General features: G+C 41.2%; 1 protein-coding gene across 16 annotated transcripts in view; it reads right to left on the bottom strand.

Annotated features, from left to right (window-relative positions):
- NIPBL (NIPBL cohesin loading factor) overlaps window positions 1-24,185 on the bottom strand; it is a 1,722,939-nt gene that overhangs the window by 1,357,284 nt on the left and 341,470 nt on the right. For 9 of the 16 annotated variants that reach the window (XM_085631072.1, XM_085631074.1, XM_085631061.1 and 6 more), the window contains exons 8-9: window positions 17,561-17,654; window positions 16,726-17,355 (exon numbers count right to left, since the gene is read on the bottom strand). In XM_085631072.1, the coding sequence (XP_085487198.1) occupies window positions 16,726-17,355; window positions 17,561-17,654 (724 nt within the window). The remainder of the gene's footprint in view (window positions 1-16,725; window positions 17,356-17,560; window positions 17,655-24,185) is intronic. The other 7 variants (XM_085631078.1, XM_085631076.1, XM_085631081.1 and 4 more) reach the window with 1 other exon arrangement.

The raw sequence follows: 24,185 nt of genomic DNA, 5'->3' as shown, positions 1-24,185 counted from the left end.
CTCATATATATATATATTAACATTTCTAATACCACGTGCATTCCAGACGATAACGTGATCTCTCCACAAAGCATTCCCGTGCCTCACAAGGTTGTAAGCTCTATGTAAATACCACCACTATATATTTTGATGAGAGAAACCAGCCCTTCCAGGTAAAAACATACATTGGAGTGCCCACGTAGGATGTCAATGAAAAGAGGAAAATGAAAAAAAATCACTGCCCTTGCTCGATTACAGTGGACCCTAGGTAAAATACACAGGGCTATCCAGAATGAGGGTAGAGCAGCACAGAGTAACTATTATGTTATTGATAATTTATGGAGTGCATTACTACCCATGAGACATGCTGTGTATTGTGGCATTAGCCAGGATCTTAAGCACTACATTTTCAAATAGGAAGGTTTTTAACTAATTTCTAAAACATAAAAAGGGTCAAAATAGAGCTGAGAGCGAGCTGCAGGGAATTCCAGAAAGCTTCTTCTAAAAGGAAGTGCTCACGCCGATGCTTTTTTGGAAGGTGTATCAATAAAATAAGCTGCTTAGCTGACCAAAGATCTTCTGGGCATTTATCCGACTAGACTGCTAGTGATGAAGTGGGAGCAAATGCTATAAAAGAACAAATGCAACTAACTTGAAAAAAGAAAAGAGCTTGTATTGGCAGCCAAAGAAAGGATTTCAACATAAGCAACCAGCGACTGAAGCAGAGTGCCATGGTTGTCATGTGATCTGCTGCTAGGCTGGCACCACAGCAGTAATCCAACCTTGACCCATTCACAGTCAACCATAGCAAGTTAGCAATCTAAGGAGAGGTACGACAGATTAGAGAGACTATTTCACATGATAAAGGCACAAGTGGATACAGAGTAGACTTGACAGCCCATTTGGAGGGAGAGAAGTCTGTTTTTACCACAAGGCTCTTTACAATTTTGAGGTTTAGAGCCAGAATCGAAGAGAAGGTCAAAGAGAAGGATAACAAAATCTAGACTTATCACCAGTAATAAAATTCAGCTTGAACACAATTTAATTTCAGCCAGTGATGTTCCATTCAAGCAGCAAGGAACACAGCTTAATAGAACAAACATGACTGGGCTTATCCAGAGCCTTGCAAAAAAATGTTGTCCTAGCGCTCATTCTCTTGGACACAGGTATTTTTCCATTTTTGCCCCAGAGACCACGCACTTCACAGAGGTGGAGGTTCCCTCCTACCCCCCCCCCCCCCCCCCCCATAGGAAGGAATATCAAATAAGGCGAGTAAAAATGCAGATTCTATGCAAAATTAACATCCCAAGGCTATGCAAATGTTGCTCGAAGCATCAACAAAACATTCCCATTCAAAGAAGGTGATAATCAAAGAGTCGAGAAATCCTCAAGACGACGAAAATCAACAATGGTAACTGCAAGTGACAGGGCTTGACGGGATACTAGGGAAGCTGACCTCATTAAATATATTGCCAAATTGTAGTTCTCCTAAGTTACCACCTATGCTTTAAAGCTACGCATTTTCTTAACTTTTTCCAATTATAAAGGACTGAATAATGTCAATGTAAGCAACCTATTATATAAAAGACACATTTTTTATTTTAACTGGCTTTTTTAAAGGCACTGTACATAAAATCTGCAGACAAGCCCTGCTGGCTTATTTGAATGGAAGTGTAATTGTCCACGCCCTGCAAAGAGTATTTCTTTCAGCTCAGCACCGTAAGAAATGTCAATGATGGAGTAATGCATATTTCACCAAAAAACAACAATGGACTTTTTGCGGTCGTCGGTAAAATCAAGGTGCAAGGTTATGAATAAAAAATGGCAGGTGAGACACAAAGTTACGCAGGTATCAAAATAGAGATTTTCATTTAGACCATTGTCTGCTAATGCAGTCCAAAAGATTCAAAGATTCATCCTTAACTGATCCTTAGAAAGCTTTTTTTCCCCTGGATTTCAAAAACCTTTTTTACTATTGAACTCTGCCATGTACCCTGCATCAAAGACTCTCCACTGTGTGCCACAGGGCGCAGTATGGTGCCCCACTCTACCTGCATCAATCACACACCAAACTGTCATCTACTTTTCTGTATCTGCACTAGGCACCATGTTCAATGCTCCATGACCAGACCCCATGGTTCAAACTACTACAAACAACCTTCCACCACATGCAGTTGCTTTTGGGAGCAGGGTTTGGCTTTAAGTCAATCCTTGAACCTTTCAGGTTGCAATGAAACCTAATGCACTTAACCATCAGTCACGAACAGTGGATTTTCAACATAAGGTGTGCTCCTGTAAGGGCCACATCATGAAACAATCTTTATGTCCCTGCAAAACCCATGCAAATGGCCTGGCTGCAGATGTGCCACAAGTGCACAGCTTACAGCCAATTTGACAAATGAGGGCACACTAGGCACTGCGGGATCTGGGTGCTAACTATATATTTTGGGCACACCCTGCATCCAGAATCTGCTGTGGAAAGCTTGTTTGGGATGAAAAAAAAAGTAATAATAGAAGAATGGGAAAGTGTATAAAACTTTGTGATCACTCAATTAAATGGGCACTGCAATGGACTCTAGTTCAAGGCTCTTCGTTTCATAGCCCAGTCCAGTTCTTTTATTCTGTTGCCAAGAAGTCTGTATCAGGCCATAAGATAAAACCAACACGTTGCCGTGCCAAACTCATTCACCTAGTTTACTTTAGCATGCAAGGTACCATGGCATTCTGATCACCTGACAGAAGCACAGTTGTGAGTTTCAAATTCCTCATTTTCGGTTGATGACATTGTTTGAGCATCAAACAATAAAATGTGTGGACCTGGAGCCTACCTTAATATTTAGGTGAAGTACAGCTGCAGTGCTGTATGCTTGCACCAGATATATGGTTGCTTGTGAAAGGTTCGATGAATTCAGTGCAAGATGCATTGCACAGAATTAAAAAATGTTTATGGTATGGTTTACTGGCTCATCCAGGGCACTGCATCTGAAGAGGGCCTCACCATTTGTGCACCTAAACAAGTCAGTGTCACATCAATCACTGAAAAGCAAATTTTGTCACATTTTGAGAATTACAACACCATAGAAATGACTGAATGGTAGGTTTGAACTGCTGCAGCCTGTCCTTTCAGGTTGCGGTCCAATGTGCTTCTGATAATTCAACGGTTGTTGAGAAATACTTGTGGAGTTCATATGCAGTATGAAAAATGCATGACCGTGGAACCTGGCAGAGAGTATACTGGATGTACAATGGCTTTAAGACTGGAGCAAAATATTTGAAGCAGTTGACGCAAAGAGAGTCTCCTCAAAAGGATACACTTCCTCTTACATTATGAATAGCCCAAATGAATCAGTTGTCAAGGTCAGTGGTGCTCAGGAAAGTTATGAGTCAGCCCAGAAGATTCAAATGCAAAGAAGCCATCTGAACTTTTTGCTAATCCAAGTAGGGTGTCATTATCACCAGGAGGTCAGTCTAAAAAAAAAGTATGCATTGGGAAAGGGGTGTAGTGCAATGCAGAGCCTTTGGCAATTTGGTATAACTCTGAATGCATAATAAAGAATTCCCCACCATGATGCGAGCATCTGATGCTTTCTTAAAAGTACCATGTTGAAGTGCACTGCAAATCAGTGACACACCGATATCCCTTACACAAGTTGGATGAAAAATTTGGTGGTGCAGAGATAACTGTTTTCAAATGAATTTGTTAACTATTTTGAAATAGAATTGGTCAGAGTTCTGCCTTTATGACGGAGAAAAGGTGAAATGTGGGCCTTCTTTTAGTCTTGCTTTTGTACAGGGATGTTATGGAACCTCTTCAGAGTTCTGGAATCCCACAATTCAGATTTTCAAGAAGTTATGAGAACGACAGTTTCTGTCAAGCTGGGGAAGGCTGTTGTGTGTTACACTTATGCTCTGGTAAAAAGTATTACATATGTAACTAGCACTGTAGGTGGTGTATACGTTCATAGAGGTACCAGAAGAATCACCCTTCTCTTTTCCAAAACTAAGGAACAAGCTGAACTACCTTCCAAGGAAATTGACTAACCTTATGCTACAGATAACGAAGAAGGTACCAGCAGGAATTTGAACAAAAATCAAAATCCATCTTTTCATGGTTATTTTAAGTTATTCTGCAAAATGATGTGGACTTATTTCTTCCCCTTCTCCCATGCCCCCCACTAGAGCAGGCACTACATTTTGTTGGGCGGGTGGGGGAGGACTGGGGGTTCATATCTTTAGCATCTTTTACTAAATGTTTTTCAACCTGTTGTTGATCACAATTCACCATTTAGAATAACTTATTCTTTAACAGTTTGACAGAATGTCATAATGGACCCCTAATGTCCTGAAGAAGAAACTTTACAATCGGCGTGAAAAATGTGTTGGTATCGTGATAGCTTGATGTTTTTCTTACTGCATTTTAAACAGCAGGTCTTTTTCTGAATGAAACTGTGCCCGATTAATATAAGATTCAGTATCAGAATCTACTGCTGGAGTAATAATCTGTTTAAACTAAACCAATAGTTTTAAACAAACTAAGAAGTGCTAGGGAATCCAAAGTTGACCTATCTCTTTCTCTTTTTAATTAAGGTCTACTTTTGGGGTCAGCGCACAGTAAAAATATGCATTGAGAACTTGGTAGTAGATCTCCTATTTGTGTGTTTGCGGATGACTCAAGGTGAGAAGATCAGCAAAGTTGGTGCTCAATCCCAGCAAGTACTCCGCTAGAAGATAGATGTGATGGCTGAGTGACAAATAGCAAATTACTCTCGCTGTAGAAACTGTGCTCTTCTAGTTGTGCATAGTAGAGGGAGGTCATAATGTTTATTCAAATTAGCACCACCTTTTTGCGAAGTTTGGTTCTGGAATGCTTAGAAAGTGGACTTAACTAACTTGAGCACCAGCACATTGATGTGTAGGCTTTGGTGTGGGAAGCACTGAATGAGGAGGTTGCTCATGCTTCCTCCGCCCTACCCCTCTCCACCTAATAAGTTATGTGCTTTATGACCATCTGCGGATCAAAACAATCTGCCAGTTACAAGTTAGGTCTTGTTCCACCACCGGCATTTGTGATGAACACTGAGCTCCAATAACAATGGGTGCCCTCAATCACTAATGACCACTGTCTAGCAAGACATTATTGTAACGGTTGTGTGTACAACCTTGCATTTACGACCAACTCGTAAACAGGGTGAGTTACAGATTTTAAACCATAACTATGAGCAGTACTGGATAACACCTTTTGATTGGAGGTTATGCTCTCCAATTGTGGGGGGGGAATGCTTAATGTCACAGTTTTGCAGCAGCATTTCTTCCTTTGACATCTTTGGAACAGCATGTACCCTGGAATGATTCCTGAGCACCACATTTCAAATTGCTACTCTGACTTTAAGGAGTGTTGAAGCCGATATGGTTGCCCCGAACAAGTCACTGCCTTTTGAAGCACAACACATTTGTGGACAGCTAAAAGATTACTTCTGGTTGGTGCAGAAGAACAACCATGGCTTTTACCAGGTCTGTATCTTTTCAATCCATCAGTAATTAATCTACTTGAACGGGGGTGGGCTTGGGTGGGGGAATAAGGGGTGGATGAAAAAAGGCTCCTGGGGGATGGGTTTGAATTTTCTCTCCAACTGTTGTGCAACTACCCTTGCATTTAAGAGTATTTGAAATTGGTTAATACCGATCAAAACTTTACAAGTGTCTTGAGGAAGAGGTAATCCTTTCCATTCTCCTTTGTTCGCACTGGCATTGTGTTGCTGTGCAGCACCCACTATTACTGCAAATATGCAGTTGTCTGGTAGGGAGGCTTTCACTGGGTATGACTCTGGAAGTTAGTCATCCAGCATGTCTACTCTATGATTCTGTCACACGTAAACTTTATGCTCTCATGTACCTGCATATTGCTATGGAGGAAGCGGTTCAGCAGAAGTATCAGTGTAAATTATTATTATTATTATTATGTTTCTTATATAGCGCCTGAATCGACCCCCGAAGGGGTATCTCCGCGCTTGCCTTGGGAACCCGTCCTGGCTTTTCCCTGTGAGATAGCCCCTACAGGGCATCCCCAAGGTGAAAGCCAGGCATCCCGGCCGCGGGGGGCCGTTGTGAACAAATGCATGGAGGTGGTGGAGATAATGGAGTGTCGCTGGTGGTTTTCTTTCTTCTAGGTATGATCTGGAAAGCCATGATTAGGGGTTTGTGTGAAGCATAGGTTTGGCAACAATATGGCATATATCCAGGTATATGTAATTTGTACAATGCCATATCATTTGTGGATGGACCTCAATCTCCTCCTGTTTATGCGTAGAGGCTAAGGACCAGGAGATCTTCGAGCCAGACTCAAGCAAAGTGGGAAAGGCCAGGTCACCATGGTGTCAAAACTCTTCCAAAGTCTAGATTTTGATTGGTCTTAGAGGGCATAGCATGCAGATTATTCTCATCACGATCCCTCAGTAGACTGTGTGACCACAGGAACTTGTTATTTCAAGCATACACTCCCCCACCCCCTTCTCAACCCCCATAACCCCCCCCACCAGTCATTCTCAAACAACCTGGTGTTAGACTTTTAAGCACAATCAATTTTCAGTCTGTCAGTAGCTTTGCTCAATGCCACAGCAACAATCTTTGACTCAAAATTCTGTTGATGCATAGCTATGAGAAAACACTCAACATACCCAAACCCGATAGAAAAAAGATGATGAGGAAGAGTATTTCATAATGCCATAGGAGTTTCAGGGAAGGCATCATTAATCACCTCTAAGTTGAAAGCATTCCCTTGAAGAAAAAACTTGCAATTTTGTAAGATCAACACCATTTGACAGAATTCTGCAAAGTCATGGCATCATCAACTTTAGCTAACTTAACTTTAACGTCTAAGCAGTGGTTTACTTCAGAAAATAACATACTGTTATTAAAGTTACGTAATATACATTCAGAAATACAAAACAGGATAGACACTAAAAACTAAAAGTACATCAAAACGTCAGGACGGATTACCAACCTGTGGCACTAGCGTTCTATTTCAACATGAGTCTTTGGAAGGAACTGGATAGTCTGGTGAAGTCGGGACGAACGTTATTTAAGGGATGAGAAACAGAATTTTACAAGGTTTTTTGTTTTTTTTTTTTAAACATAATCCTGACCCTTCGAATCAAAGGCAGACTACCAGCTACCGGTCAGAAGGTGGAGATGCCAGCAAAACAGGAGTGGCTATGAAATAGGTTTCAATTGTTCCAGAGCCAAAACGGCATCTCCAGCCACTGAAAAAGGAGCCTGCGAGCAAAGTCTAGATCTCAAGACCTCTGGGAACGGCAAAATGGGCTTTTGACACAAACATTCTCTGTTGTGAAGAGAATGGACCAGCCTCAACCTAGTTGCGGTGCTTTTCCAGGACAACTGGGTGAGGCAATTTCATAGCTCTTAGGCAGCGAGTCGAGATGTTCACCACGCAACCCCCTTCCAGTGGCTTGGGCTTCAACTCTTTTCCACATTACAAGTCACTTCTTCAGCGAGTGCAGTCCACCTCTTTAACTATCAAGAAGTTCGCCCTCTGCCCAAAACCAGCAACAACAAAAGGCATTTTAAGGTGATGTCGGTCACAGGCAGGCAAAACGTAAGTAACACTCTGGCAGGGAAAACCTTCCAGTTCACAGATTAATGGTGGTCTTTTTCTTGCACCTAAGCACACTTCGTTTTGGGGGTATGTGGGTTAACATAAGGTATGTAGATGCGGAGAAGAAAGTCTGTAAGGACAACACCAATCCGGCACAATGAAAACCACCATCTTGTACACAAACAAAGTCCAATGAACTCATACAATATACATACACTACTGACATTCAGTAGGTATGATGGAAACAGGGAACTCAGTTCTGGATGACTGAATAGAATAATACTAATGGGTAGCCTGAGGCAGAAACATGCTAATGAGACATGAAAGAGGTATGAATAACCACCTTGATTTCATATTATGGAAGAAAGCAATTTTCAGGAAATGCCTACCCATATGTACATTTAATTTATGCCTTGTATATACAATCACATTCTATAGCTGTTTCGTGTTAATAAATTACTGTTGGGTGTGGGATAAGCTACACACAAACCAGTTAAGCAGGAGGCTTATTATTAACACCATTATGACATGTTTGCACACCTGTGACAAAGCTTTAAACAATAATAAATTAAAAGGCTGGAATTAGGTAGTCCAAGAACACGTACCTCCTTGTTATCAGTGCACAAATTCAAAAAATACAAACAAAAATCCGACACATTCAGGGCTATGTATTGGTGCAAACCATGCATCGATTTCTCATTAAAGACTGAACATATAATAAAAATATGTAAATATTTTCATTTTTATAAGACATCTGCTCAACAATTTGTTGCAATTCTCACAAGGACAAACAAATCTCAGAACGCTAAGGACATCTTGCCCTGAATGTCTGGAGTCCAGCAATACCAAATGTGTGGGTTTTCCTAAGGAATGCAGTCAGCACAATCCAATTATATAATATTAGCATCGATCACATAACTGTGGCAGAATCACGGTTAATGGTACAATTTTCATTTGATGACCTATCAAACTCCTAGCTATATGGAAAGTATATAAACTATATATTTTCTGATTCTGTATGAGCCAAGAAATCTACGGGTTCAGCCCACTCCAGGCGAGTAGAACACTTTGTTTGAGTTTTTTCATAAGGGTGCACTTTTGAAAACTGAGAAGCACCTGCAAGCAAAATCCTAATTTAGGGTACCTTGTCATGGATTACCCTTAATCCTGGATGGTATGAAAACATAAAACAGCCATATATTTTGATATATATACATCCTAATGTTTCTATTGAAGGGTGCCCAACCTCACTCACCGACTACCGATATAGGAGATCGCACTGAACAGGACCGTTGTCACCTTTTTTTGCATTTTGTTTCCAAGGTATGTTAATACTCTCCATTTCACAGGAACATATTATTGCCATAGTTTGACCTTCAACTCTTTTGCTCTGGGTTAACATGAGCACCGGCAACCACTGCATGTATGAGGTTTATGGTGTTTACTGGCATAAATCTGGGCGCAGTGTATTTTGGAAAGCAAACAAAAACAAAATGCCGGTTTAGGTTTCCTATACTCTGGCCATAGGCATCATTCATGGCCTGTATTGAAACATTTTCAACATCTACACTTGAAAGGTTTCTATTGCTGGGTGCAAGACCACCCTTATCTGATTTGCTGACAGTGAAATTGTGGCCAGTAAGACGTGTCCAATTCCTTACATAGAAACATATCCCTTCTTTTAGCGTGGGGTTGAGACATGGGTGCGAATTCCATAGGGGGAATCTGCAGTTTTTGGACTTGGGAACAGCCACCACCACACACGGGAACATACCAACTGCAAAGATTTTTGAAGGTATAGGGGAGCCCAGAGTAAATTGGCTTGCACGAATTAAAAAAACAGTTTTAACCAGAATCCCAAGCAAATGTGAAAATGTGGAAGAGGGACCAGGGTGGGGACAGGTAAATCGCATTAACTTAGTTTCTGTGGTAGAAAACAATACAGCTTAAGGCAAAAGGCCCAAAAATCCTATTATCTTATGTTCTCACAATGTTCCTGATAAAAACGGACATGTGGATGGGGGTTTGCATTCAACAGGAATTGGCTAAAATGATGACCATGTCAAGACTACAAACAAAATAGTGGCTTCACATTTGGCCTGTGGCTGTCCGCTACAATTGGCACACCCACATGTGAGGTACTTTTATTTGCAAAAGGGTGAAACGCTGGGTGGTGAGAAAATTGCTGTTTACTACACATTCAGAAACTTTTTATCACAGAAATATGAGGAAATTATTTGATTTGATTAATGTTTGACATGTGTAGGGAATTGTGTGCAAGAAAAAATGTTGCCAACAGCACAACCACTCCTCTCAAAACTTCTCCATGTGTCTAGTGCTCAGAAATGTCTGTGGTTGATATGTTTCTCTAGGTGCCAGACAACCCCAGGCGTGTTTTCTGTGCCCCAGGGATGAGTAGGACATGATTTATATTTTTTCTTAGGTAATGAAAAAGTAAACTGCATTCTGGAACCTTGTTGAAATCAGGTGTGTGTGCGTCTGCACCACTGAAAGGAGCTGCGTGCACATTTTCTTTTGGGGGGGGGGGGGGGGGGGCTAAGAAAAAAATCGAAACAGCACCCAGCACACCAGCCCGATCACTGAATGGGGATGGGAGATAATAAGGAATTTTTCTGAGGCCCCATACAAGTTGTGGTGACACCACAGGCATATTTGTGGAGGTGGCCAGAGAGAGCACTGGGCCGCTTCATTCCAGAGAGTGCCTGTTCCCTAAAAGGATAGGGCACTGGCAGACTCCTCCGGTCTCCGCCCTCTAGGGACAAGAAGTCTGCTCCACAGCAGGGGAGCAAAATAAACCGCTAGCTGGCTTGTCATAAGGACGTCCTGTAGATACGGGTTCACACTGTATAAATATGGCGATTGGAAAGCGAAAGGGTTAACAAAAGTGTTACAATGCATGTAATTCAACTGCCTAATTTAGCTCTTCTCTGTAACCTTTGCTTATTAAGGTACCTTTATTAAATTAGCGACCCCTTTGACCTGAGGAAAATCTTCTGAAGTTTGGTAATGAGCAGTTGGTTCAAAATCTACAACTGCCACCAGAGGTCCATGATTTGGAAAATACACAACGAGATTTGACAATCCGCAATGGGCAAGACAATACACTTCCTAGGCTAATGATGATCTTATTTTCTTTTTAATTGGATTAGCAAATATTCCGTATATTTGCGAATTTAGGGGAGTCGCAGATTATCAGTCAGATATCTTCGAGCCCAGACTAGAAAACTTTTGAAATACTTATTTCACAAACTAAACAGATTTCCACCACACAAAGCGAAGGCGCTTCACTGAGTATGGTTCTACTTTCATGCCAAGTTTAGATTAACTTGGTTAAGCCATTTTATTCTGTATAGAGGGGCAAAGAACTATAGCGGAGTTAAAATGGGAAACAGACCCCCAACTTGAAAGATCTGCAAAAATATTGCTATGACAAACCAAAAGTGGATGTATGTTTCGGAAAAGTTTCATGCAGTTATGAATGGCACTACATATTGAAAAGAAAAATGCCTTTTCAATTAAAGCTATGACATAATCCCTAAACATAACTACAAAGGGGCTATCACCGCCCTGTAAAATCTATAGCCATGTAGATTATAACAATTGGAAAGAGGTGCTCACAGTTGGCAGCTTAGTTCTTCAATTAATCCATAGCTGTTAATAATTCAGCAAGGAAAAAAAATAAGTATTACTTACCTGTTGTAATCAAATAGGGTCTTCTCAATCTACATGATACATATCTACAGAGATAGGAAGGAGGAGCCCTAAAACTTGACAGACTCAGAGTTTTGTCCTTAAACATTTACTGGATGCGTCAACCAGTTTCTGCAAACTGATTTAGATGCCTCCGATAATGCCCAGAAGGCCACCATCAGCATCAAGTGTGCAGCCCATTCAACACCTTGGACTTCTCAATAGACTGATGTGGGAATGAGACCAGTTGGAGAATCTAGGCAAGAAGGCCACTGATTGGGAGCTATTTTTCCTCCAGTGTGGTATATTTCCAGTTCTCCATGCTTGCCTATAATGAAAAGGACACAGAGCAAGGAAACTATCAAAGTATTTTAAGATAGACTGCTGCACTTTTCTGCTCAGAATTCACTCAATATTAGAAGATGGGCTGATTGCATTCTTGGTATTTCAAGCAGTGGGAGACTACTCAGTTCAGTTAAAGTGACAGTTTTGTTCTTTATGGAATGACAACTAGTAAGAATATTAGAGGTACAAAGCAAATAGCAGCTTCCATTAACGATTTAGAAGAAATTACTAAGTATACGTCGTCTTAAGCATCTAAAGCTAGACAAACCAATAGAACAGCAGCAAGAATCGTTAACATGGTTAACATGGACAGCATAACAAGAATGGCTACACAGGATAAGTCACATTTGGACTCAAAACAAACCAAAGAATTACGATTATGAACACCTTTGTGTGGCCTTTTTAGACAGTCTAATGAGGTGACGCCTAGGGCAAAGTACCAGAGGAAACAAAATACCTCAATTATCACCGTCCTGCTGCATAAGAACCTCAACTACTTATACAGTTCTTAATAAAGCTAGTATAGCTCTCCCTGGCTAAGACTACATTTTCTTTTAGTGACAGTTTAAGTATTTGACAACATTTCAATTTGAAAGGCTCAGGTTACGACTCAAACTAAAAATCCTTTTGTTGGGAAAGGTATGTAAAGGTTTTTCAAAGCATACGATTTTAAATGCGCACAGAAAATTCCTGCCCACTTTGAACTTGCAGAAAATGTTTCAGGCGAGCGAGTCGAAACAGGGCGCATAAAGGGTGAGTATTTCTATTGTGAATCAAGCACAAAAACAAGAATCACTTAGTGTGTGCGAAGGTCAGGACATTTACACCATTTAACAGGAGAAAAAAGCTCATGCCATTTGTGTTCTATTTAACATGAAATCAATTGTTCTTCAAAAGAAAACCGAGGCATACACAATTGTATCCCCAAGTAAAACCTAAAACAGCTTAAAGATTACATTCGAACACAATGGAACGAGGCAATCTAAACAGTGAATTTTCAAGGAAACCCAGGCAGAGGTTCAAAGGTAAGTCACATCAACTTGGCTATATCAACTCCCAAGGAAGAACTAGAATTTGAGGCTAATTTATAAATCAAGCTCTTGCAAAATAAACAAACCACATCTTTTCAAAAATAGTTTTAGAATGCTTCAAGTAAGCTACAGTGGGAGATATATTTCAGTAGAAGGAATTATTTAAACAAGATGTAGTAATATGTATGAATTCCTTTAACGTCACAAAGTCCCAAAGAATAATCTTGATTTCTTTGCTCGAGTAATAGGAGAGGAAATTTCAGTTTCAGGAGAATTGTGGTTAAAGATAGATGCATACATCCATTATCCAAGTACTTGAATCCCAGGTGCAAACATGAGAATCTGGGTTCAGATAAAATGTAACCGCTCAGTCTCAAGAGGAGGTTTGGTCTGTAAAGAAGACTTTTACAGCTCTAATGACAGCACAAAGAGCTCAGTGAATTGAGACTGTCCAGCCAAAATTGCAATGGTGAAAATCTATAACAAAAAAAAGGGAAAGGTGTAGGAAATATTTGGAAATCGAGGATGAGGGGCAGATTTGTATGAAATCAGAATGGAGAAGGAAACCTCTAAAGATTCGGCTTTTTACCTGGAGAGTGAGGAACTATTCACCTTACATCAAAAATACATATTCTGAGGAACTATTGAAAATAAATTAAACCTTACCCACTCAGAACATACTAAATGGTACAATTGGGCTAGTCAACTAAAAGTCTGATTGAAGTTAGGCATGGTTTAAGAGCCAGAGATGGCATGTAACCCATGAGGATTTTATTATTTATTGTTGGTGGAGTGGTTAGTTCTGATCAAAAAGGTCAGAACTAAAATATTTAAGTAAGTGACTCAAAGTAAACTGCACTCTCAACTTTACAAGTCATTCAATGCACTGCAACGTTCAAGACAATAAATGGATTCTCTCAGTCCTTGAGAGACTTCGTCCACCAGCAATTCAGAAGCTTTTGAAGTAAAGGAATATGCAAATTTGCCCAATTACCGACACTGTCCAGAAGTCATATTGCTATACAACACATTGTTAAAACTGAATACTTGGAACTGGATGGAATGACTACTCAGATAAGCAATACCGAAATACACACTTCGCACAAAACAAAAAGCTCACCGAGTCGTTTTATGAAAGTCCACTGATGTCCAAGTAAGGGCAAGCATAAATCCAATCTGAGGCTGAAGGGAACAACATGTTTTTGGCACTCGACTTCTTGAAATTGGAAAAAAGTTCTTAAATTAAGTTGTAATTAAAATGTTGGAATCTACCCGGGACCGAGTGATCAATCAGAAAACGAATACCCTTGATCCAAAGGTCAATTCTTTATTATGTCAACCTATCGGAAAAGTACATTACGTTTAAATAGCGACAGGTCAGCGAAAACATCAGAAAATAAATTGTTGGGGAAAAAACACGAAACTCCATCATTTGGTACACTGCTTGAAACAAATTCAATCTCTGCAGCAGGCTCTTTCCTTTGGAACTAGGAAGCTTAGGGGCAAGGAATTAGAGTCCTCTGAGAACAGGAATGTTTAAAATGGAAAGAAGGACAAGACTCACTTCTTAAAGTAGCAAAATACCATGGCGGTCCAGTTTACTTACAATCACTGGCACGTCTGAACACCGCAATACTGTATGCCAATCACCCCCACACATGGTGCTGCGTGTGGGAAGAAAGAAGTTATAATTTTGGAGAACAGGACATACGTCTGTCTTTTCTTTTACCCAGGTCTCTGGAAAATCCTGAGTAACCATGTCTGGGTCTTTCCTTGGTTGTGTGTCAGGATATGGAGGCCAATGACTACTGTTAAAACGGACTTGGAAGTTGCCTTACCTGAATAACTACTGCTGAAGTCGATAACAACCTACATTAATGGTGGGTGGTATAGCCTACAAAGCATCAATTTAATTTTTGACAAGCACAGAGCAAAAAAAGCTTTCAGTAACATAGTTAATTGACATGTTAACATGTCTTGCAAAAAAAGGGTGAGTTTTAATCTAAAGGTAACTTTCTTCCTGTATGGACTTTAACTGGCCTTCACTCCATCAACGTTTTTACACCCATGTTTTAAGTTATATAGTACACATTATACTAGTGTGGGCGAGTGTGCAATTTTAACCATTAGTCACAGGACAACTAAACTGATCAGGAGAGATTTCATAGGGGAGAATAACTATGAGGTACGATGCATACAATAGTAACTAGATCATATGAATGGGGGCAAAATCACTTCCAGGAATTGTCCTAATGGTGGTCAATGGGGTAAAAGGAATCAGCCTTATCTCTTCACACCAGGCAATCTAAGTAGAAGAACTGCTATACTTAAACAGTCAGATGCCGCTGTCTCCAGTAAATCAGCTTCTTATTTTGGAAAGAGACAGTAGCAAACAATGAGTGGCAAACTCAAACAATTTGAAAACACACAATCCTGGCCTAACAAGGGCTCTCTTCTGCGTGCCACTGGCCGAACAATAGAAGGATTAATGAACAACTATGAAGCAGGCTTGATAAGGTTGCCCAATAGGTAAAAGAATGCATAGGTCAAAAAAGTGGATACAAGCAATTCTGCCCTTTAACAGAATGTTGTATTATTTCACAGTCTATTCTACAAGACCACACGTGAGCAAACATAGGAGCATTTTAGAGTTATCCCAAAGCAAAGGCTCTTGGCATGGATATCTGCTAAACCAATTAGAGCATCTACCCCTTTAAGATATAGGCGTCTCCTATATATGAGCCAGCTCAGTGCTAATGGTGTCCAACTGGAAGGCATAAACTAGGACAAGGCAAAAGTAATCCAGTAGGTTTAGTAGGATGAGACAGCAAGGCATAGTGCACACTGGAAATAAAGCCTAAAATAAAGACTGTACTGCCAATGGATAGTTTAGTAAAGACAAACCTATCTGCTTCTAAAGTGCCTCCTTAGTACTACTTGGCCAATCGGACGAAATCAGAAATTTTCATGGGAGTGCAACACCTTTTTTGCAAGCCTACATTTTCTCAACACTTAAGACTTGCATGCTCTTCAGTCCATAGTGTCCTTGGATTTAGTCAAAAGGCAAACCATGCAGGTAACTGTTTGTCCTCATTAGGCATCTTCAGCAAACCAAACAAAACTTTAAAATGGTTTTGTGACTATACCCTCTACAGAGAGTAAACTATTAATTCAATCGACATCATGCTTCTATGAAGTAACAAACGATAAATTAAAACAGACATACTGAAAGTTTCTAAAAGTAAAACGTGCCTCAAAAAACAAGTAGGAAAGACGGCAGTAACGCCAAAGATCCAAAAGACACAATAGTGAAAATAGAATGAAGACAGCAACGGTTTGGGGAATTGCGAAGGTCACGCAGTGTCATTAGGGCACAAAGTTCCTCCTTGAGAGGAATACAAATCTGTGAAAAGTTTTTATAAGGCAACCAGGATCCTCCCTCTGATGTCTGTAGATATGCAAGGATGTGAATATAGAGAATTTACCATGCATTAAAAACAGTTAGGCTGGTGTACTGATCACACAGTTGCTTGATAACAGAATGAAAGAGCTACGGCTGTAGCCCTAAGTGGCTAGTCTAAGTCATTTTATGGAGGTCACATGAATCCATTTATTGACTAAAATGCAGAGGACTAAACACAACTGTTCCATTAAACTAACACATTACTCCAGGGTCTCTGTACTGACTGAAAATATCTGGGACTCAATGATAGTCAAAAGAACTGTTCAAATGCAAGGTAAATGGATTCCAAGACGTTTATCTTTATTAAATTTCCAGTGTGTGTATAATGTTCATTAGGGTGCGTAAGCCCCCTTTTAAAAAGGCTTTAGTTTTCAGTTCTAAAAGAACTTTGCTTAATCACATTGTAATTAAATGGTGTTTCTCAAACTGCTGATGAAAGCACTCAAAAGGACCCCAATTAAAATAGTAATCATATGGAGAGTTGTTTAAAAATACTTTTGGAAATTTTGTTACTAGAGTGTCAAATGAAGCTATAACTACAAGACATCTACCAAGTCCGTTTTAGTACAGTGTCAGAATGTTACCTTTATCCTGCACTTCTTTTGAAAATCGCTCCCTCTCAATAGCCGATTCCCGCTCTATCCTTTCAATCTCTGCCAAGGCATCCAGCTCCACTTCATCGTATGGCGTTATACTTGCTTGCTGAAGCAAAGTCTGCGATTGTACCAAATGAGTCTGTGCAATTTTCTCAGCAAGGGATGTATTCTGCTGTAAAACAGGTACTTGCTGTGCCTGAAGGAATGCGGTCTGTTCATTTTGTGGCAAACAAGTAGCAGCATTTAACGGGCGATCCGCATCTTCAGGAGCATTAGGTGACTTAGTAGACTTTCCTGGATAATGTATATTAAAAGAAATATCATCCTCTGTAACACTACTGTTGTCAATTCCTGAAAGCACTTCATCTGACTGATCCAAATCCGAAGATCTTACTCTGGAAAGTCTTAAGGTTAGCTTTGTAGAGTCCTTTGAAGGAGAACTAATAATACCATACATTGCTGATTTCTCACTCTGCTCTCTCTCATCTTTGCTCATCTTTAATTTCTTCTGTTTCTTTTGCTTCCGATCCGGAGAATCTAACAATAGATCTGGGGGAGCATCACTTGGTGACGAATAGGGTGGAGGTTGTGATTGCAGGATTAAAGATGGTCTTGACCCTAGAATCATTTCACAAAATTTAAAAGTTAACAACTTGAACCTTCAGAGTTTAGATACAACATTTCTAGAGTTGCTAAATACACCAAATAATTGTTGGCCAGTTTCTATGTGCAATTCTATTTGACTAGACAGAGGTCAAACAGACGGGAAATGTCTGGGAATCAAATGACACATTCAAAACATTAACTGTGACGCTACGAGTACCTTTAGGCGTTCCATCACTTCCTGCGGGGGAACAAACTGACTGTGGCGACCTCAAAGAAAAAGAAGTCTGATTTCTTATCGAAGCATCTCCATCCTAAAACAGAGAAAAACACTCACTGCAAAATAATGTTAAGTGCAATTAGTGTTTAATACATTGATAGTACTAGCCACCTAGAGTCTATTGCCAATACCATGAGTAATGAATAAGCAAGAAAACCACGATCGGGCTAAAGACAAAAGAAAGGAAAGGTATTTACCTGCAAATCTATATTTTCATTTGAATAAATCTCCACTGAAATCAAAAGCAATGAAAAGTCCTTGCTACTAGTAGGATCCCAGGGGACTTTGCATAAAATATAGATTTAAAAAAAACTTTCACTGAGAAAGTATTTAAGTCTATCTGCTATCCTTATTCACCAACGTTTATTTCCTTAAAAAAGGCCAACTATTGTCTAAAAAGGTCTCTAGTAAAATCAAAATCACAGGGAAAATTGTAAACATTATTTAAATAAAAGTGAGGGGGAAAAAAAGAGGGTCAATTTGGCTAAATATGCTGCAATCCATTACATTTGAATATGATCTTTATTGTATATGGATATTTAAAACATTTACTATGTACAATACTAATAAAAACCAATCCATTTTATAAAGGTAGACAAAATACTAGGACAGCATAAAAGATCCAGATAAAAAATAAATATATGAATACAGAATAATTTAACAGATGCCTTCAAGTGCTAGCTGCAAACTGATTACGTCTAAAGGCTTTAAATAAAATGTAGGTTCTTAAGTATAGCAGCTAATTGTTCATTGCTAATAAGTGATGATAATCTTTAGAAGTAACCATTCCGAAGAGGCAGCAACCTCGTTGTGTCCGGCTCCGTAGAGGCATCCCTCTGAACAATGAGTAAGCACGCAGGTAACAGCCACCAGCGCCACTTCTGAGGGTCAGACATATGGGGTGTTGGTGCAAAGCATTGAAGGTGGACCGAGTAACAGCATGTTAACCAAAAAGCATAAACAATGGAACTACAGAGCCACCTGAGGGCCTAAACCTTTTGAATACAAGATGGAAAAATGTAGTCAGTCAGATGTTCAAGAACGTGTTTTCTGGATTAAGTGCTGCTATAATGCCCTGCCAACAGGATCAAACTCCCAGCCTCTTCCACTCACCCCGGAGACTTGTTTTGCACTCATCCAAAAAGGCTGGGCATGGGCACAGAACATGCTCGAGGGATTCATCACACGGGCCACAGCCCCTAGCTTTAGTTTCTTCCGTTGGGACTGCACCAGCGGGATAGGTACTTTAAAAAAGCCATTTACCCAGCCCGAGAGCCATAAATCTTCGTTCCAGGTGGTTGGAATATGTACAGGCAAGGTATGAGGGTGAAGCAGGTTTGTGTTTAGCTAGGATTGCTCAGTCTGCGTGGTAGGACCAAAGACAGATGAGTTTAATAGTTTAAATGCAGATGTGCCCCAGCAGGCCGGCTGGTGCTGAGGTCGGTCCATAATAGGGTTTCCATAGAACCAGCTCTGGCCCTTCGCAGCTTGTGGCATAGATAAAGAAAGGCACCGGCACCCACTGCTGGTTAGTCGAGAAGGCCAAGTTCCGATCTGAGCGGTGGACGAAGACTTTGGCATGCATTCAGTTGAGAGTCAATTCACTCCTTCTCAATTAGGTTTAAAAGTGAAGAAAATCAATATAGATTGATAAGTCCAAATTATTATTTTATTTGTTCAAACGAAAGACTTCTGTTTCAGATAATCCAATCATTCAGGATTATATTTTTCAAATAAGGCGAACAGGCACATTTGAAACAGAAGTAAACAGCCGACACGTGTTTCACCCTTATGGCTCAGTATCGGGCCAGGGCTTTCTCAAGGCTTAATGTTCAAGGATGCAGCATAGTACATTAGCTTCACATTTCACTATTCAGAGTCACTGCACAATACATTAGGTCAGATCTATGGACCGTCCGTCTAACCAGCCTCCTGGAAGACTTTGGCAGCCACAAAACACATTTATAGTTCCTTGCGGTAAGTTTATTCAGTATGTTTCTATCCTTACCTAAAAATATTTCGGAGCCATAAGATCATGTAGGAGAGGCCTTGGCTTCCATGACTTCCAGCACTGGGGAAAGGCTTGGGTCTAGTAATTTTTTTTAAATTTGGGATATGGTTGCTTGGAGGGCCACGGCCTTTGCTGCAATTTCTTTCCGGTGCTTAATGAGGGAAATGTTGGCATCAATGTGCACCCCCAGGTACTTATATGATTGATCTGCCGCAATCATATTGTTGCAAGCCCAGCTGCCCCCATGGTATGTTTTTCTGCCAAATGTGACCACTTTTGTCTTCTTCAGATTAACCTTCTGGTTGTTCGGGATGGAGTAGGTGTGCAGCTGATTAAACGACTGTTGCAAACCTACCTTTGTGCGACTCAAGAGGGCAAGGTAGTCAGCGTATAGGAGGTTGCAGATCTGAGATCTACCGATCCTTGGTGGATGGTAGAGGACTATCAAGAGTTTGTGGCAGACCCTCAATAAAAAAGTTAAAAAGTAGGGGAGGGTAGGGGGGCTAGCACACACCATGTGATGTTGGGATTTTCCAAGACAGGTTTGAGCCGTCCCCTAGCTTGATTTAAATTCAGGTGTTGGTGTGCAACTGAATTATTGGATTTAGCGGGGGGGGGGGGGGGCGGTTGCCCTACTTTTTTAGGTCTCGCCTTGCTATTGCGTAAGCGATCGCAGAGCGAGACTATTGTAAAAGGGCTTTTCAAAGTGCTCCCAAAAAGCGGATTGCATGGCTAGCATGCGCACAATCACGCGCATCGTGCCGCCATGCACTCCGCTTTTGGGAGCACTTCAAAGGGTCCGCTCCCCCGCCCCCAAGCGCGCGCGCGCCAGGCTCCGCTGGGCTTGTTACAGGCGCGGTCCACACAATTGACTTTGGACACATACGGCCAGGCGTGGGAATTCAGAAAACGTGTTTCTTTGTTTCCCGAAGACAATGAGTCTACCAACATTTTGGTTTAGACTAGCTGTAAATAATGTTGAAACACTTCACGAAAAGTGACAAGCGCACCAATGTTATCAGGTGCGCTTCTCAAGAACGGAAATTGGAAAGGTCTGAATGGGCAACGGTAAGTTGTACTCACTTTAATATGGGATTTGCTATTTTCGTTGTGAGTTTCGGCTCTGCAGCGCAAACGTATTACACGTCAGGATCCTGTATTTGCGATATTTTTTTAATGAAATGCCGTTTTTTTTCTGCAAAGGCCGGCCAGAGACCAGCTCTTTCATAGCATCACCTTTGTTCAACTTCAAAGACTCGATGCTTATTTCTGTTGCAAGCGCGCGAGTAAGTCACCGAAGGGTGGCAGCCCCGCCAGCAGCCACTGTTTTGCCAAAGACTATTTCCTGTCATACAGTATGTTTTTTAGCCTTACTAGATTCGCTAGATAACCTCACCACCGCCTACCAATGATCCGGCACGGAAGAAATCACAGCTTTAAATAAACTCTTGTCCCCTTTGGCATGCCATAGCCGCCTCCCTCCCACATCCCCACACCTAGCCATCCGGGCTCCACCTTAACCCCTTCAGTGCCCATGACGAGCTGGACTCGTCATGGGCTGCGGTGGCGCTGTGCCCATGACGAGTCCAGCTCGTCATGAACTCCGCCCGCTAATGCAAAGCGCGGCACTGGGCGGGGAAAGGGGCGGGCATGCAAGGGGTTAAAGGGGCCGGGCACTCAAATAAATGAACACTATTATTATTTACATTTAACTCCGCAGTAGGGAACTCGTATGATTAGCGGGTATAATTGTAGTGTATTATTATACTACACCCTTTGCATAGCGCTTACTACCCCTATGTGAGGCGCTATAGCGCTTCGCCACAAAGATGGCACTATACACCGTGTGGGGTGTGTGCTTGGTTCTGTGCTGGTGTTCATAATGAGATTAGGTGGGAAGTGTTTCTATGTAGTGAATTCTGCATAATTAGGGCTCCAGGGCCTTAAGGTGACATGTACCGGGGGTGTCAGGAAGGGCGGGGACTTCACTGGCTGGGTGCCATACGCCAAAGGTCACACTACGCAAAGACTCACTCTGCAGCCACATCACAGAGGGTAGTTACAAAGTACTGAAATCTGCACAAGGATCCAGCTTTGCACTGCCCTTTATTTATTTCCGTTTATCGCGCATTCATGTAGCACTAACTAGGGAGAGGTTGTGGCCTTAGGGCCACAGCTTATTTTTTAATTTTTAATTTTGCCTACATACTTAACAACTAATGAATGTGTCCTTGTGTAACATAACTGGTGCTCATATAAAGCGCTCCAATACGTTCGGGTTGAGTTTGCGCTATATTAATCTGCAAAAAAAAAAAAAAAAACTCGCCACGAAGGGCCTGAAGTGCTTTGCATGAGCACCACTTCCATTACACAGGGACACATAGCCCAGTGCAGCTGTCTTTACTAACCCCCCACCCTTTCTGTAGTTGCTGTTTTGAACTAACCAATGCTTTTGACACCACTCCCCTCCCCACGTCCCCCGCGTGACCCACCCCGTCCTGCTCCCTGCCTCCTTTCCCATTGCTTGGCTTTAAAAAAGGCAAGTTTATGGCCTCGTAGCCATGTGGTGATCTCTCGACCTCTCTGAAAGTGGTGTGGCCTGCATTGATTTGTGTGCCACTGATCGAGATTTCTGTAAACCGAGCATTGCTTTGTCTTCCTCCTACTTAACATTTCTTCTACTTCAATGCAAGTTAAGCTGTGAATTCAATGTACGCTGCGTTTGTTCTCAATCTTACTCTTATCTGAGCCCAAATGTTGGCATGTGTCCCCGAATCCTTTCATTGCTCGCCAGAAGACGACTTTGAGTGGTTGGCTTGGTTTTTGTTTGGGGCGCTTATGAGTCAGACTGAGTAATGTCATCAATGTGTGCACACAACCGTGACACATGGTTTAGTGCTGCAGTGTCTGCTTCCGACCTTCATGCCTCACCACAGACCCACAGACCCCCAACACCCCCGACGCTGCCGCCACCCCCGGACACAGAGAACCTCTCAGCCCTCGGTGCTTTAACCACAAGGGCTGCCCTGCACTAGCCCTGGGCACATTCCGGTGCTACACCCAAGCAAGCCACAGAAGTAAATTCAGAGAACTGCATTTGTCAATAGAACAAAGGTCACGCTGGTATGTTATTAGCTGCACCATTTTAATGTGTATACCAATGACACTCAGGTTAAACAAGCATTTGCAATGCAATAGGTCTCGCAGTTACTTGAGTTTAAGCTATTGGTATTGTAAATGACAATGCCCTTTATTTAAGTTTTTAAAACAAAAATAAAAGGCATTGTTATTTGCAATGGTAATAGCTCAAACTTGCGTAAATGCGAGACCTATTGCATTGCAAATGCTTGTTTAATTTGGCCTAGAGTACCCCTCTCGGTACATAGTTGAATGCTACCTTCAAGCCCACAAAGCAGCAATGTAATAGTGCGAATGAGGACTTTACCTTGAATTCACTATGAAACCCATTTGATATTTTGGAACGCGTCAGAGAAGGATGGCGTAATACTTGGCCTCGTTGTCGAGTAATGTGATCTGCCTGTACTTAATGGGGTTTGTTCACGAGCCTCCTTTGTGGATAGGGTGGAGTATTGCCCCGCGCCACGAGTGGGGTAAAGTTGAGCTCTGCAGAAAGAATCGAAGAGCTTGGTTAACTGCATGGCTCAAACCAAGAAGTTTTAAGAGGGCCAGTGGCAGGCCATGTTCATGATTTCAATCGACAATCTCCTGAAGGGGAACTACAAAAACAGTTAAATAACTTTTCCATCTGTCAGGGGACATCCATTGATAATTATAAGCCCTGAACATAGTAGAAAGATCATGTCTTTAAAAAAACTAGAAGAAAAGTGAAAATATCATGAAAGATCCAAAACAGTTCCTCAGAACTACTCGGGTGCCAGCTCAAGAATCCAACTCTAGACAAACGTCTCCTGAGGACTGACCTCCAGAAAGATGGCTTACAGAAACAGGACGTTTCATGCAGCAGAAGAATCATTCTCACTTCTAATACAGCAAGCTTTTAGTCAACCTGCTGAGACCTTGGTAGCTTTCTGATAAAGTAAGAGGCAAGAGACAACACACAAACAATTATGGCTTCTGAGTGAACAAAACTCAAATAACAGTCCTATAATTCACAAACACATGCACTTGTTCATGTGTATGGCTTCCATTGTCAAAGTAGAATATTAGTCATCTAAAAATGTGTGCAGAAACCTTTCTACTGAGAAGAAGAATTCTGAAAAAACACCGCTAGTGAAATGGACTGGAAGTCTAACACTACAGTGGGAAAGAAAAACAGATGCATCCCAATGACTACCTTCGTGTTTTCGCAGGTTTAAGGAAGCATAGGGCTTAGGTTTCACAAACATGGCAAGCTGAGAAGAACACAGTAAATTACGAAAATCGATTTTAACAAGAAATTGCTTAATTGGAGGAACCCTGAGTTACAATAAATGGCAGGTAGTGGAAAGTCTCCTGACTGTTGAAAGAAATTACAAAACCTTCAGTAACTCCTACTAGAAGGTACTCTATGGATATTTCTCTCTTGTGAACCTC

The sequence above is a fragment of the Triturus cristatus genome, chromosome 2_1, assembly GCF_964204655.1.
Source record: "Triturus cristatus chromosome 2_1, aTriCri1.1, whole genome shotgun sequence".
Classification (NCBI taxonomy): domain Eukaryota; kingdom Metazoa; phylum Chordata; class Amphibia; order Caudata; family Salamandridae; genus Triturus; species Triturus cristatus.
Note: the sequence above shows the minus strand (reverse complement) of the source record. Positions and strands in the feature narration are given on the sequence as shown.